We start from the raw sequence: 16460 nt of genomic DNA, 5'->3' as shown, positions 1-16460 counted from the left end.
TGTTCTACAGTGCTTGGAAAAGCATCAAATGGAATTTCTCAGTGGTAACTGAGTTTATGGAATAACCTCAGTATTCCTAATATTTTTTAAAAATTGCATGTAACTTTATTCCTAATGAAATAGAAGACATACAATATGACTGGGGTGTTGCTCAGTGCAAATCTACCTTTGGACAAGCAAGAGTCCAGATAAGATCAGAATGTAATTCAAGTTACAAGTGTTACATTAATGATTTTCAATAATATTTTCTATACACAACTTTGAATATTAAAATTGTGCTTCTCTAATCAACTCCTACCTAATCATGTCTTCCACCAGCTGTCTGTCATGCTGAATCCACTGGAATTAGGCACAGGAATAACAACCCCTTGTTTCTGCAGTTCACGTAACACATCTAATATTGAATCCAATTCCACTCGAAATTTTTCTAGTTCTTGATTCTTCCGTTGTGCCAATCTTCGCCACTTCTCAACCTCGTGGGTTTGCCTTGCTTCAGTAATATGTTGTGTTAGTTGGGTTGCCTGCAAATTAGAAGCACGTCAGCGTTGGGACTTCCTAGTCAAATACTCGGCCAGCACTGCCCCTTTGCAAAAATATGCCACTTCATTATAGTTGATGCTCAGTCTCAAAGCCCAATGCTCATGTTAAGTGGAAACAATTTGTTCTGAATATTACAAAAATCATTCTGATAGCAGTGAATTCCTTTAAGTAGTTGCATTAATGACAGAAGGGTAGAATCCATTACTGACTAATGAGCCTCAGGAGAGTTTAAGTTATCCTCTCCAAAGCAGCAATTAAAAGTTTGAATATTTAAGACAAGGCTGAGCATATAACCTAAACCCCTCTACAATCAAAATGAACCTTTTGAATTGCCATTTAAATGTGTTAATTGAAAGAACACTCTGCAAGAGAAACAAACCAAATCTGAATGACATGTTCTGGGCTACTACTGTACTTTTATCAACCACAAGTTCTATGAATTACCAGAAAACATCCTGTAGTCACAAAGGTCTGAAGCTGCTGCAGATAAAAGCTGGAATTAATTTTGACATGAATCCATGGCATAATCCTATTTAATTACCCAAAATTAAAAGTGTCACAAGGTATTGAAATCTCCACATCACTATTAATGTTAATAGATGCTTTAAGGAAAGCTCTATCACTTAAAGGCCATAATTAATGTATTTGTAGTTTGATACTAAGGATAACCTGTTATTTCCTTGTTCAGCAGTTGGCTTTTCTACATTGCTCAGTTCGTTACCGTTCACTTGGGGGGGACTGTTTGGTGCCCCACTGCAGATGATTAAAGGTGCAGAACTACGACAAACAAAACCCAAAGCTTAACACATAACAAAGCTAGTAGCACCAGGAAAGATGAAATTACTTAGCAGTAATTGTTGCATATAATATTATTTCTATTTTTTTTTAAATACATTACAAAACATCTTCGTAAACACTAAGGTATTTGGGGTCAGGTATGATTTCAGTTGAGACAATCACAGACTAGGCAGCAGCAGACACTTTACAGAAATGGTTGAGAAATTCTCACATTATACAAAAGCAAATGAATAGTATAAAAAAGTGACTGTGTTACAGTTGTCTTTAGCAGGACAGAATGTGAACCAAAATAAGAAAATCACCAGTGGTGGCAGGGTTCGTTCTTAATCCACAGACTTGTTTTAACCACAGTTCTTTCTGGGGAAGAAAATTAAGTATCTGATGTAGAAATGTGTGAGAATAAAACCTTCTACCACCAACAATTGTGTAAATAAAGGTGTATTCCTTGAGATCTGGTTCAAAACTGTAGAACAAACTCCACAAACTAAAAACAACTACAGGTTTGATTATATTCCAGTCCAACTGCCCTTCTTTGGTTTCAATGTATTTAAGTAAAACCTAAGTTAAAACGCTAACAAAAGACAATCATATATTTAAGTGATGAAAGTGTTGAGGAAAAAAATCTGAATGAACCTGAAAACTGTTTCTAGATGATAGAAGCTCCCCAGATAGAAGAAAAATCAGGATGGAGGCCATGACATAAAATAAGATGAAAGAATCAATGCAAAATTGTTTTACCCATTCAAGGGATACAACAGTCAGATACCAGGAGCTGCATCACAAAGATCCAACTGTCAAAATCCCAAATTTTTAGTTTGTAGAGGATAAAGGCTTTTTTGTTGTTGTTTGGCGTCTTACAACCAGTACGTGGTAGACTGCTGCAAGATGTTTCTATACTTTTACTGCAATTTTTCTGAATGGGACTTCTAGGACTAGAAAATAAAATTACAGTTCAGTTGAGGACTATTTCATAGCTTAACAAACCCTGCATTACAAGCTCTCACCAATTTTTCAATAGCTAGCTTTCATTGTGTGAGGGAAATAATAGGAAATAACCGAATGATACAAGGGACTACTAGAGGTCACGTGGTCCAACCCTCTGCAGCCGCTATGCCAGCCACGTGCAAGCAGTCTGAATTACCACAGCAAGGAAGCGCTCACTAGCGCTGCATCTCCAGTCACTTGCATCAGCAGGCACCAAAGACAAAACCATGGCTGCATCACAAAGTACTTGCCCCCCTCCAGTGTGAGCTAAACGAGCCTGTGCAAATACCGTAAAATTACAGTTAAATCAATAAATTGCTCTTGAGAAGTAAATGCAGATGTACTCTGGCGTACCTTTTGAATTTCTTGCTCTCTTTCTGCATGTCTGCTCTCTATATGCTTGATTTTCTTTTCCAGGCACAAGAAATGTTTCATTTCAGGACTCTGGCTCTCCTTAGCCTCTCTCAGTTCTTCCAACAATTTTGTCACCTACAGTTTGAGAGAATTCATCAAAATTGTTACCATTGTGTTAAGTAGCGTGTAAACCAGATTCCTTTCAAAGTATATTTGTGGTGTTTAATCATTCCATTCAAAAGCTGCAGAAAGGAAGACAAAAGAAATCTCCTGTATTCAAAAGCTTAAACAGGGCCTCCGGGACTTAGATTAGGATCTCTCATTTGTAAGAAGTGGCCTGAGGATATAAAAATCTAGGCCTTTTTGATAAATCCAGTCCTGTTCATAACATGTTATAAGGTAATTATTCACAGTCAGTTTTTATACTTCTAAACATACTAAAAAAATAATAGAGAATATTATGATTAGATGTTCTTACACAATCCCTTCTCACATTCTGCATAAAGATCAAATATAAAATGTACCAGTGTATTTCTAAGGAATAATTTAAGAAAAGACACACTGCTAATTACAGCGTGTGATTACACATGTGATTACAAACCCCCTTTGGTCTAATAACTGCCAGGTCAAATCAAATCTACCAATGACTTAGAACTGATTTCCTAACCCTCCAGAAATTCAGGTAAGTTTTCTTATAAATCCCTACTGGTTTGTTCTCATTCTTTGCCTATTTTGAGTAACTTGGTATTTCTTCATGTAACAGCTTAAGTCTTTTTTGGTCACTTTCTTAATGTGTATAAGTAAACTCAAGTGAAAGCTTTGCAGTTTTTATCCTTTATTATAACCCTTAGCCCCCCCCTTACCCAATGTATCTGTGAACAGCTACCCCTTTTCAAGCACTCAGCCATCCTTGGCTCTCTGCTGCTGAATTCAAGCAGCTGGAAGCATTGTGTACTTCGTAAGATGTTGCCACTCTTACTCAGAAGTGACTCCAAGACGGCTTACTATTATTTCCATTTTTTAATGTGGTTTTCAAAATTAACAAGGCCCATGTTATTACATTTCTCCTGTCCATTTCTCCAGCAGCTTTGAACCAGTGGGCCAATTTCAGCCACTTTTGTCAGAGGAGCAGAAGTCTTAGTTTCCTAAGTTCTGTGACAGTGAGTGTCTGCTGCGTGTCTGCTAAGTTGCCCTGCTGAAGGAAAGGGCTGATGTGTGTCTCAAGCACATAATTAAATTCAAGAAAAATTAATGCAGGAAAGGTGTTATGAGGGGGGAAAAACCCTGGGAGAAAATGGGCTCCATGTATTTCGCCAGCAACAGAACTATGTTAAATACAAAGCTGTGCTATATGCAAGCTGTTATGCAAGAGAAGTATATAGTTCATGAAAAACATCCAGAACAGCATTTCAGAAATTAATACTCAAATAGCAATCTTCCAATGAACCTCAGAAAAAAAAATTTGCCTTTTTTGAGGTACCACCAGACAGAGGACTCTCAATCCTATCACAAATGGTAGTGGTTTTCCCTATCGTGACTAGTTACATTTGCAGGTTTGGTTGCCGCCTTTTTTCAGCTCAACTTATTTAACCATTTAATGCTTAAAATGTATTTTGAAAGCAGCACAGATTGTTATTTAGGTAAAGCAATCATACTAGAGGGCAAAAGCAAGGCTTTACTTTGATATTTCTCTCTGTATAGTCCTGCAATGATTTTTGTAAGAAAGGCACTCCATTGCATTTTCTTAAATGCCAGCATCTCGAACTCAGCCTGTAATGCGTGGGTCAGATAGGATGACCACCCTCTTAAGCATCACTGTCATTAATAATCTGTAAAGCAAACCGGCGTGGAAGAAACAAATCTTTTGAATAACATTTCTCTCACTGTACTCTCGCCCTGTTTTCCCAGGAGGAAGTACTTATATATACACTGAGGTCATTGGGAGTGAAACACGCTTTGTATGGAAAGGCAACACCTATCATTAGATTCATAATACGAACCCAAAATCTCAGCCTTTTTTCTACAAATACACAGCTTGTTTAATAGGAGCTCTTTTTTCCCTCCCTACAAACCTTCACTTTTCTATAAATACTTCACAACAGAGGTGGAATTTTTCATGGATGAGATAAATACTGAATGAGTTTAGCGAGACTAAGATGAATTATATTAAGTACGTACTAAACACATACTGATAATTCTTTCATTTCTTCTAAGTAAGGGCAGAAAACAAGATTAAATGTCTGGAGTTCTCAGTCCCTTAGAGAATAGGAGAATTCTTTTTAATAACTCTTGCAGGCTAATTACTGTATTATCAAAATGAAGTTAAAATTAGCAATGTTCATACATCAAGGAGATGCTGAATTAAGCATAGGCACAATACTGACAGGCTATATCCTCCTGACCAGGAGGTGATAAAAAAAAGATTGGCAGCATTTTAAGAACAACAGAAGCATAGCCAATAGTCCAAAAAGCTTGAGCAAAAAGACAGACAGCAATTTTACAGAATATTAACCCAAAAATGAAAACATGAAGAAGTGTAATTTTTAGATTATACGCTATTAATAGAAGTAGAAGATTAGGAAAAACCTAGATACCTCTTCTCACAAACCAGTGAATGTCAGAACTATTACACCTAACCTTCTTTTCTTAAGAGACCTCAAGCTTCACAGATCTCAAAGGAGAAAACCAAGAATATAATTGCCTAAGTCAGTTTGATGGCAATGAAGGATGAAAAAAGGAAGGCTTCACCTGAACAAAGAATTTGAAAACAATAATAAAATATCCTCTTGATAAAGAAAAAGTCCTGTGGTCTATTTACTACCCATCACAACTCGCAAAGAAGAGGCTATGAATGCTTGGATTAACCTGCTGATCAATTTTCATACAGATGTCAGACATTTCTAAAATAATAATAATAATACCCAAGGAGGTAAAAGTTCCACCTTCTGTGCTGCGTTGTTCTCTCATTCACATTAGAAAAATGTATTGCATTCTCAGGTGCAATTGATGCAGAAGGAACTGACAGAGATACTGTTTCTAAGACTTATTTCCTATATATTATTTACTGCTGTACAAGGATAAAAGTGAAAACTTTTTTTATTAGTATAAGGTACCCGCAATCCAAATTTAAATATACCTCTTTTTGTAGGAGTTCCTCTCGCATTTGTGAAACTAGAAGGGCTTCCTGGTGTCTCTGTTGTTCACTGATTTGTTCTTGGAGATGTTTTATTAGTATCTACAAAAAGGTCAAAAATAGTCATCATTAACATAAATAGCCATGACAACTTGTGAAGACCTATACAGGAAAAATACACCAAAAATATAATCAGTATTGTAGTACTGCAGGTATAAGTGATGCATATAGTAACAATTCTACCTCTAACACGTGTGCATGTGTGCTATTTAACAATCCTCTACATGGATTGTTAAATAGCACACATGTATGTGTACAGTACATGAAAACAAGTCTCAATCTTCAAATTACTTTCCCCAGTTAAAAAAAAGTTCTGAAATAATCTGAATGCAATAGTGCAATAGCTCTTTCTACCTTCATACCGTGTGTTAAACTTCTCCCAAAATTTTAATGTACAAATATAATCGCAGGCCCAGGTCCTCGTGGGGGATTTCAACCACCCGATACCTGCTGGAGGAACAACACAGTACGGCATAAGCAATCCAGGAGGTTCCTGGAGAGTATTGATGACAACTTCCTGACCCAAATGACAGAGGAACCAGTGAGGAGAGGTGCACTGCTGGGCCTTAAATTTCACGAACAAGGAAGGGCTTGCTGGGGATGTGAACATCAAAGGCAACCTGGGCTGCAGTGACCATGAGATGGTGGAGTTCAGGATCCTGAGAGGAGGGAGGAGGCCGAAAAAGCATGATCACAACCCCAGACTTAAGGAGCGCAGACTTCAACCTCTTCAAAGACCTGCTTGAAAGATTCCCATGGGATGGGGCCCTTGGGGGGAAGAGGCGCCCAAGAAAGCTGGTTGACATTCAACAATCACCTCCTCCAAGCTCAACAACAGTCCATCCCAACAAGCAGAAAGTCAGGCAAAAACGCCAGGAGGCCTGCATCGATGAACAAGGAACTCCTGGCAAAACTCAAACATAAAAAGGAAGCATACGTATGGTGGGACAGGTAACATAACGGTGTAAGGACAGGTAACCTGGAAGGAATGTAGAGGCACTGTCTTGAGCACGCAAAGATGTGGTTAGGAAAGCCCAAGCTCACCTGGAATTGAATCTGGCAAGACTGGCAAAGGCAACAAGAAGGGCTTCTGTAAGTACCTAAGTGGCAAACAGAAGGCTAGAGAAAATGTGGGCCTGCTGACGAATGGGGCAGGGGCCCTGGTGACCCAGGACATGGAAGAGGCTGAGGTACTGAATGCCACCTTCACCTCAGTCTCTACTAGCAGGACTGGCCTTCAGGAATCCAAGGCCCCAGAGACTAGGGGACAGGTCTAGAACGTGGAAGATACATCCTTGGTGGAAGAGGATCTGGTCAGGGAATACTTATGCAAACTGCACATACATAAGTCCATGGCCCTGACGAGATGCAACCATGTGTGCTGAGGGCAAATGTCACTCCTACCTTCAAAAAGGGCAAGAAGGAGGATGCAGGGAACTACAGGCTAGTCAGCCTCACCTCGCCCTGTGAAAGTGATAGAGCAACTAATCCTGGAAACCTGGCAGGCACATGAAGGACAAGAAGGTGATCAGGAGTAGTAAGCATGGATTCACAAAGGGGAAATCATGTGTGACCAACCTGATAACCCTCTATGATGAAATGACTTGCTTGGCAGATGAGGGGAGAGCAGTGGATATTGCCTATGTGGCTTTCAGCAGTAAGGCTTTCAACGCTGTCTCCTGTAAATCCTCACAGAGAAGCTGATGAGGTATGGGTTGGATGAGCAGGCAGTGAGGTGGACTGCAAACTGACTTAAATGGCTGGGCCAGACAGTGGCAATGAGTGTAATGAAGTCAAGTTGAAGGCCAGAAACTGGGGTGTGTGGCATGTAGAATTGTCAATTCTGGGTCCAATCCTGTTCAGCATCTTCATTAGTGATGGGGCAGAGCATACCCTCAGCAGGTTTGCTGATCATGTAAAACTGGGAGGAGTGGCTGATACACCAGAGGGTTGTGCTGCCATCCAGGAGGTCCTCAACAGGCCAGAGAAATGGGCTGACAGGAACCTCATGAACTTCAAAGGGAAGTGCAAAGTCCTGCTCTTGGGGAGGAACAACCCCAGGCACCAGTATATGCTGAGGGCCACCCAGCTGGAAACCAGCTTTGCAGAAAAGGACCTGTGTGTCCTGGTGGACCCCAAGTTGAACAAAAGGCTAACGGTATCCTGGGCTGCATTAGTATGAATGTTGCCAGCTGGTTGAGGAAGGTGGTCCTTCCCCTCTACTCAGCTCTGGTGAGGCCACACCTGGAGTGCTGTGTCCAGTTCTGGGCTCCCCACTGCAAGAGGCAAGGAGCTACTGGAGAGGGTCTGCAAAAGGCCACTAAGATGATGAAGGGACTGGAGCATCTCTCATATGAGGGAAGGCTGAGAGAGCTGGGACTGTTTAGCCTGAAGGAGAGAAGGCTCAGGGGGGATCTCATCAATGTTTACAAATATCTGAAGAGGGTGCAAAGCCAACAGACCCAGGCTCTTTGTAGTGGTATCCAGCAACAGGAGAAGTAGCAAAGGCCACAAACTGAAACACAGGAGGTTCTGTCTGAACATAAGGAAAACTTCTTTACTGTGAGGGCAACCAAGCACTTGTTTGGGTCTCTAAGCCCAGAGAGGTTGTGGAATCTTCCTTCTTGGAAATATTCAAAAGCCATCTGGACATGGTCCTGAGCTCTAGATGACCCTGCTTGAGCAGAGAGGTTGGACAAGATGACCTCCAGAGGTCCCTTCCAACCTCAGCCATTCTGTGGCTCTGTGAATACAGTGGCACAGGCCCATTTTTGAAACAATAGGCCTACTTCAAAGATGAAGTTTATAGTACTCTAGAAAGAAATAATTTTAATAGATATCTATATATGATGAATGTATCTACCATATCTTACCTCTTGTGTTGAAATTCTGCTGTTTAGTTCAGCTACTTTAGAAGTAGAATACTCCTTTGCGTGCTGGCAAAGAATCTTCTCCACTTCCCTCTGATGGGAAGCTTTCAGAGATGCAATGTATTCTGCTGTGTCTTCCTGTATCCTGAACAGAGTGAGAGGAAAATAAAATATAGTAAAGCAACTACAGACAGTTCTTCAAAAATGCAGTGAAGTTTCTCACTTGAACATATAAAATATCAAAAACATTAAAGGTGGCTTTTCTTTGAAATTTCATAATAAAACCTAGCAAGATAACACCACCGTTACTTCTACTGCTCTGGAGGGATGATAGGGTGGGAAGCCTACAATGTTGGATATGTGCTTCATTTAACTAGAGGCAGCTAGAATACAGAAAACTGAGCCAATCACCTTTTGGGGCTCCTCTTATTAAAAAAAAAAAAACAAAACAGAGAGAATATAGGTGCTTTTAAATCATAATTCAGCTATCCTATTTCAGGTATCTATTTTAGAACAGAATGTGTTACAATCTAAATATGCCAGTTTCCTATCCTTTGATTATGAAGGGATCAAAGGGAGACTAGGTGAAGTGTAAAGTTTCTACAGTTGGTCAAGCAAATCCCACTGAAAGCATACCCCAGGTTGAAGGAAAGTATGTGTACCAAATACTAATGCTACACAACACAAACACAAAACATCTAAAATGCAACGATTTACCCTGAGAACTTTTTACTCAAAACCATGATGAATTGTAGCATTAATAAGGATTAATATAGGTTTGCCTGTAGAAAGAATCATGACAGCGCATTGCCCTATAAAAAACCCCACCAACCAAAAAACTCAACACCCCCCCTAAAACGTAAAAATGAAATTTACGGAGAACATTGGCCAAGTATAAGCTAGCTTTGCACATGGCTGACATGTCACAATGTGTCACTTCAATCCTGTATCAGCCAACACTTTAACAAGGTTTTTAAAGAAACACGTTGAGCATTTACCTTCGTATGTTATTTTCAGAATAAGCCAGCGTTGCTTGAGACTTCACCCTCTGCTGGTTCATTTCTAGAGACAATCTTTCTAGCTCCTCTTTCAGCTGTGCATTTTCTTGCAGAACTTCCGAGAGATTATAATCAGAAAAGGTATGTGGCTGGTATATTTTGTCATCATGGAAAATGCTTGGAAAGGGTTCACTGTTGCTGGAATTCCTTTTGTCTGTTGCTGAGGTATTCTTTTTCAAGATCTCTGTAGAGTTTTCCTTATTACCAGTTATATTTCTCAAATTATCATCAGACAACATCACCATCCTTTCTTTTTGAAGTTTCTCTACAGTTTTTGTAAGGTCTTGAATTTCTCTATTTTTGGTGACCAGTTCTTCATTTAGTTTTAACAGTCTGTCTTTTGTGTTACCTTGTTTCATTTGAGAGTCTGTGGACTCTAAGTCTTTATTATCCTTTTTACTTCTGAGTTTTAATTGGGAATTTTGACTTTTAAGGTTTTCAATTTCTGTCTGGAGGTTTTTAACGGTGATCTGATGGGTCTTCTTTAGATTCTGAAGCTCCTGTTCAAGTTCTGTAGAACTGGCTTTATCACCATTGAGTTTTGGTGATTCACTCATAAATTTGTAGGCAAGTAGTTGTTCAAGCTCTACAAGTCTTTGCTCATACTGTATCTAAGGGAGGGGAGTGGGAGGAGGGGAAGAAAAAGCAGTTTCCTCAAGTGTACTTTTATTAGTTCTTCCTATTGTTCTTTAAAGTTACTGCACGTGTGAAGCAAGATTTCACAAGACAGGATATACACCAGTATTACTAACAACACTAAATCAGTTCAGAAATTAGTGAGTGAAAAAATTATGTGAAGCAAACTTAAGTCTGCTGTAAAACAGAAAAAACATTTACTATGAAGTAATCCTCTACTCACAATGAAGGCAGTAACGACGGGAAAGAAAATTAAATTGACAAGAAACGATTTCATTTTTATATAATTGAGTGCTCTTCAGATGTTACCAACTGGGACAGGCAAAGCAACATCTTATTCTAATATAGCAAGAAGTCTTTAATTTTTTAAAAATCTGTCATTATATATTTGCCATGTGTCAGTTTGCAAACATTACTGTCACATGCCTCAAAATTGTACTTCATATTTTTAAAAACACCTTAAATTTTAACAGGACAGATTTTTGTTTTTATTTATTTATAAGTATGAATATATAAGTATGAATTCAGAGAGACACAGAATCTTTCTTCCTAATGAGCTGAGGAAAACCTAACCCTTCTTCATAACCTGGATAGCCTCTGAGGAAAGCATGATGACTTATTCACATGAAGAAAATGAGGAACAATTGGCCAATGCTTTCCCTTCCTGCTCATTAAGCACCTGTACAGTTCACGTTTTCCTTGAAGTAAAACGCCAGACTTCCATGCTTCCTAGCACAAGTCTTAAGACTCGTTATCATGTAATTTTTGGATAGAGTGTTTAGTGTTCCCAGATGTTCCCTGCAGAAATGCTCACTCGGCAGATCTTTGAAAACACAGCGCGATATTAGGTGAGCAGCTACTCTGACCCACAGGATGAAACCCACCTATCTTAATTGTAAGAATTAAATTATATGCCTTCAGTTTTCACCATTACTCTGTGTTAGGTCCCAGCAACCTTGTGACTGTTACTTGCGGAGTAGACTACTCAACAAGCCTCCAACTTTTACCTTTATTTTTTGAAATTGTTGTTCCATGGCACGGAGACTTTTTTTAGCTTCATCGTCTTTACCTTCAAGTTCTGTTTCTAACTTTTTTATTCTTCTCTCCAAAAAATCAACTGTGTTTGTTTTAGCTGAAAGATCATTAGTTTTCTCAGCAGCAGCAGCAGCATAAATCAAAGCAGGCAAAGAATTTGGATACCTTCTTTTTAGAATCCCTTCCATTTCTCTGATCTGTCAAAAAGAAAATTAAATCAGAAGTCAAAAAGAATAAAGTTCTAATGAAAAGTGAACTAAGTGACAGAATGTTAACAAATGTCATCCACCTAAGCTGGGTGAAGAATGAAAACTAGAGATGCTTGTGTTGAGGGTTTGTTTTTTTTTTTTTTTACATTGTTTACATTTATGTTATTGTTTACAGAAAAGCAAGACTCATCATCTCTTACTGATTGACTTATACATCATCTTAAAGTATTGCTCTGGTATTCAGATTCTCTTATGTCAAATGGAGCTTTTATTTACTTTCTTAGCACTTCAGTTGTATATGGCTCTTCATGCTGTTAAAGTATTTGCTTTTTGTCCTGGACTTACATTCACATTCTACTTTTCCAACTGTTACAGAGATATTTCATAACAGTATTAAAATTATTCTCCCAATAACAGGTTATATGCCTTTTATTTTGGAGTTTGCAATAAAATAGAACTAACACCTCGCATGCGAGACTAATAACAATCCCTTCTTTTATCTATGGATAAGATGTTCTTTGGATTAGAATACTGCAGAGGCTCTTTCCCGTTTGTCCTACTTCCCTACCAAATGCAGCTGCCATCTCCTAAAATTCAGAAAGGCCCACTTCCACCTGACTTTTCCTCAGTAGAAACATGGCTTTTAAGGTCTCTACTCCCCCAGTTTTCAGGAATCTTGTAGGAATCCAATAAAATTTAAACCCCTGCTCTTGAATCAACTTGGTTGAAATTGGTCATAATGTTAAGGGATTACTGAACATAGACAGACGGAGTCTTAGAAGATAAACAGCAAGCTTGTATATGCTTTTGCCCTCTTGCCCCTTTCCAAGAAACTCTAAACAGTATTTTAATGTTTAAGGATTTTAAAAGGGATATCAGCAAATAGCTTATCAAAATAAAGTAGCAGAAGAGCCCTTTGTAAGTAAATAACTGCAGCTTTTTGTTAAGCGTGTTCCATAGCACAAGTTACTTTATCATAGGGCTTCATTCAATGCTTTACCCTTATGAAAGGGCTGGTAAGTGTTGTAAGAGACCTTATCTGAAACAAAGGTTAAGCGTAACACAGTTCTATTATTGCATACTTGTCGCTCAAGATCCTGAATTCTTTTAGCATCTGCTGCTCTGTCTCGCAAACGTTTCTTCTGTTGCACACACTGATCTCCAGCTTCAGCTCTGAGCTTCTCAACCTACCCAATTTATGAGAAAATAAATTGAAATGTATATTCAGAGATGTCCTGTAGTACAAAAGTAAGCATTTCAAACACACAATATAATGGAAGTATTCTGCAACTTAAAAACTGGTAACAGTAATTTCTGTACTAACTGATTCTTCAGGTTCTTAAACTAAGTTACAGCTTCTTCAAGCCGCTTAAGAACAAAGGAGCTGAAACTAGCTACGGAAATCTAGAAGAGAACTCAGCTCTGGGACATTCTTGTCTTCAGACTAGTAAATCTGCTTTTTTCTCCCATACTTCCAGTATGCATGCTTGGTTAATAACCTATAGTATAAAGTACTAGACTGCATTACATGAATTCAGGGTGAGTTAAGGAAATAGTCTGTGATTTGCCAGGCTATGCTCTGTGAGGAGATATAGAAACAGCCAAAAAGCAATGTTATGTTGTGCCTAAATAAATGCTGACTCTCAAGATCAGGGGAAGGAACTGGATCGCTAACGCTCCTGCACTCCCATAAAGTCTGGCCACAAAGACTCAAAGTTTTAATCTAAAATTGAATTTCCTGCCTTTATCAGCCACTACGATCACTGTACAGGGGTATTACACCTTGTATAGCTGGAAGTATTCCTATCTTGATTTCTCTCTCTCACTGGCAATGTTAGCATAGCTAATGCTTTTATGCCAGCATAGTTTCACTAATTTGATTGTTTCTATGAAGTCAAAACTCTTCATTGTTTTTAAACACCAGTCCATCCTGGAGAAAATGCAAATAAAAATATTTTCTTTCACAGCAATGATATGTTGATCAAAGTTTGATATGGTGATGTTTAAGGGATCTTCTTCCCTGGCTGCTCCTTCAGAAGCACCTCCTTTCATCTGTGATCTCTCTAATTAAACACCATGAAAACATTCCAAGATCAATTATATTTTATCACTGGTAAAATTCTTTATTTCTGTGAATCCTAAGTCAAATCTACTGACAAGCAGACAATGCAAATCTCAGAACTATCCAAGATTCACGTATTTATTTTGCTTGCTTTATATTTGGAGTGTTTTGGCTTTTTCATCCCTACTACAGCAACCAGAGAATTTTTCTAAGAATTAAAACCGGTACTTAAGAGAAAGAATAAGTGTTGCCTATGCTACCATGGAGTAAAAAGGAGGAAAAGAGAATGACAAGACAATAGGGATGTTCTAAGTTATTAATGTAACAATGGACTTCCTTTTCTTAGTCAAGAAATTTGCAAGTTTTAAGGAAACACATTACTTTTGTTTCCAGAAGCATCATCAAGATGTCCAATAGAAGCAAAACTAGGTTTTAAGCATTCTGCACTTGCAGCTCGCGCTGCATATGCAGTAATATCAATTTTGCATATAAAGACTCCACATTTGATTTAAAGGTCATAAAGAGTTTACATGTTTTTTCTTGAAAAAAACATGATTATTACGAAGGACAGAATTACATTATACTCATCACTAGAAAACAAATAATTTTAAGTTCCAACTTCTTAGATAAAGCTAGATATTATCACCTCTAGTTTTAGTTTCTCAATTTCTTCTCTTGCTTCTTTAAGACGGGCTGCATCTTTATCCAGAAGATCTTGATTTTCTGCATACCACTGAAGTCGTCTTTTTAAATGAGTAATTTCCTGTTTGTACGATTCTTCCATAACTTTAAATTCATAAGACTTTTCACCTACAAAAATAAAACATCCTTAGTATTGTTTGATTAGTAATTATGTATTGAAGAAGTAATTAGTCAACACTATCTTCCTCAGCATATTTCATACGTTTACTCTTTTGACAATCCTGTTACTGCAGTAAAATTTTAAAAACAGACCCTAAGTAGGATTTTAAATCCAACAGTATTTGAAAAAAAACTTTTTTTCTCTCATATGTAGTAGTACTTAATGGTTCACAGTTTACCATGGAAAGTATTTAAAACAGAATCCCAGGGGGATCTATTCTTGATCACGTTCTAGTAAACAAATTTTCAGTAACAACATGGATGACAATATAGAATATATGCTTAGATATGTATTGAATACTCCCCCATTTAGGGATCAAATGTTTTGAGGAGACATGGAGGTATATATTACAGCTCTTAGCACTTGCGATGCCGGATATTGGAAGTGAAAGAGTCCAGTTTCTGGCCCTCTCTCATTAAAAAGGCTAAAGTCAAACTGGAAGGAGTTCTGATAAGAATGTTGAAAGAAAAGTCACAAGGCATAAGTTATAGGTAAAAAATGGGCAAGATCTAAATAGGAGGCTAAGGTGCAACATAGTAAATCTTTTCTTATGAACAGATTTGTCATATAAATGGAATCATCTGTTTTCTGTGTCCAGTGGAAGATGGACAAGAAATCAATAGGCAACAAAGAGTTGGGCTGGATACAAGAAAAGGCTTTCTTATAGAGTGCCAAAGGTACTGTAGCATGCCCTTTACGGTATGCTTTTATTACAAGTCTAGACAATATTTGGAAATGGTCTAGATGCATTTGACTAAGTAATATTTTAATAAGAAACAAGTTTTAGTTATATATTTATTTAGCAAAGCACAGACTAGGCAAAACTATTCAAAAAAAAATGAAGGTGCTTTACCTGATGTGGATGCAATCTGGACTTTTGCTAAATCTCTCTCCTTCTTTGCTTGTCCCAAGTCTACCTCAAGAGCTTGCTTATCTTGTTTGAGACGTCTTATCTCTTCTTGTAATTTAGTTTCTTCCTTCTGAGTTTTAGAGAAAAAAGTAAGACAAGAAAAACTAAACACACGTCATACAAAAAACCTGAACATGGTTTTTCACCATAAAATGATTAAATCACAACAGTTGCATCAGACCACAGCAGCAATGAGGTTTTCTAGTTTTGGTATTATTCTCAGGTCTTACTATAGCAGAGCATGGGAAAAATTAAGCTAAACATAAAAAAACACATATACTTTTTTGTAAATCTTACATAACTGTCTTAGAAGCAGAAAACATCTGCCTTTTGAGATGGTCAGTAAAGAAAATGGCTTTACTTATTTTTAAGACCTAAGACTGTAGCTTAAATGGACAGATCTATTGTCCAACAGTTCATCTTACTACATTCTATTTGTCACCGTTTTCTGCATGCACACTGTTCTGTTTGTTTATGTGTGATCACTAGCAAACTTCAAGACCAAGTAGGACGAAAGGTCTCAGTGCCAGCCTCTGGAGGTGGAAGCCCTTGGTCCTAGGGATCCATAGGTACAGAGAGCAGCAGCTGGGGGGGAGCTGAGATTTTGGGGCCAGCCAGTAAACAGACCAAGTGTCTATGGCCAGCAAGTGCATGTATGTGTGTTACTGCCAGCGAACTCCTATCCTGATCTGCTGAACAGGATCAGTCTGTATGTGTTCCTTGTGTTTTTTCCAAGAGTACTGTCGGTATTTCTGTGGTGTGAGTAAAGGCACTGCTCTCTGTGTTATCTGTATGCCTGACCATGTTAGTGTTGTCCATGTGTCTCTCTCCATCTTTGGATCTTGTGTTCAGTCTCATTACAGGCTGGACCTAAGGACAGAGAAGTGTAGCAGCAACACCTACGAGGTTGGAACTAGGAGAGGCCCTGGAGTCTTAAGAGCTCAGTCAG

The 16460-nt window shown here is 38.3% G+C and overlaps 1 protein-coding gene across 1 annotated transcript in view; it reads right to left on the bottom strand.

Annotated features, from left to right (window-relative positions):
• Positions 1-302: 302 nt before the first annotated feature.
• Positions 303-16460, bottom strand: part of CEP162 (centrosomal protein 162) — a 45955-nt gene continuing 29797 nt past the window's right edge. Inside the window, exons 22-30 of the mRNA XM_075707868.1 lie at positions 15455-15581; positions 14386-14549; positions 12760-12864; positions 11441-11665; positions 9738-10408; positions 8743-8884; positions 5813-5911; positions 2677-2811; positions 303-521 (exon numbers count right to left, since the gene is read on the bottom strand). Of these exons, the coding sequence (XP_075563983.1) occupies positions 303-521; positions 2677-2811; positions 5813-5911; positions 8743-8884; positions 9738-10408; positions 11441-11665; positions 12760-12864; positions 14386-14549; positions 15455-15581 (1887 nt within the window). The remainder of the gene's footprint in view (positions 522-2676; positions 2812-5812; positions 5912-8742; positions 8885-9737; positions 10409-11440; positions 11666-12759; positions 12865-14385; positions 14550-15454; positions 15582-16460) is intronic.

Source organism: Pelecanus crispus, chromosome 3 (genome assembly GCF_030463565.1).
Source record: "Pelecanus crispus isolate bPelCri1 chromosome 3, bPelCri1.pri, whole genome shotgun sequence".
Classification (NCBI taxonomy): domain Eukaryota; kingdom Metazoa; phylum Chordata; class Aves; order Pelecaniformes; family Pelecanidae; genus Pelecanus; species Pelecanus crispus.
This window is presented reverse-complemented; position numbering and strand designations above follow the sequence as displayed.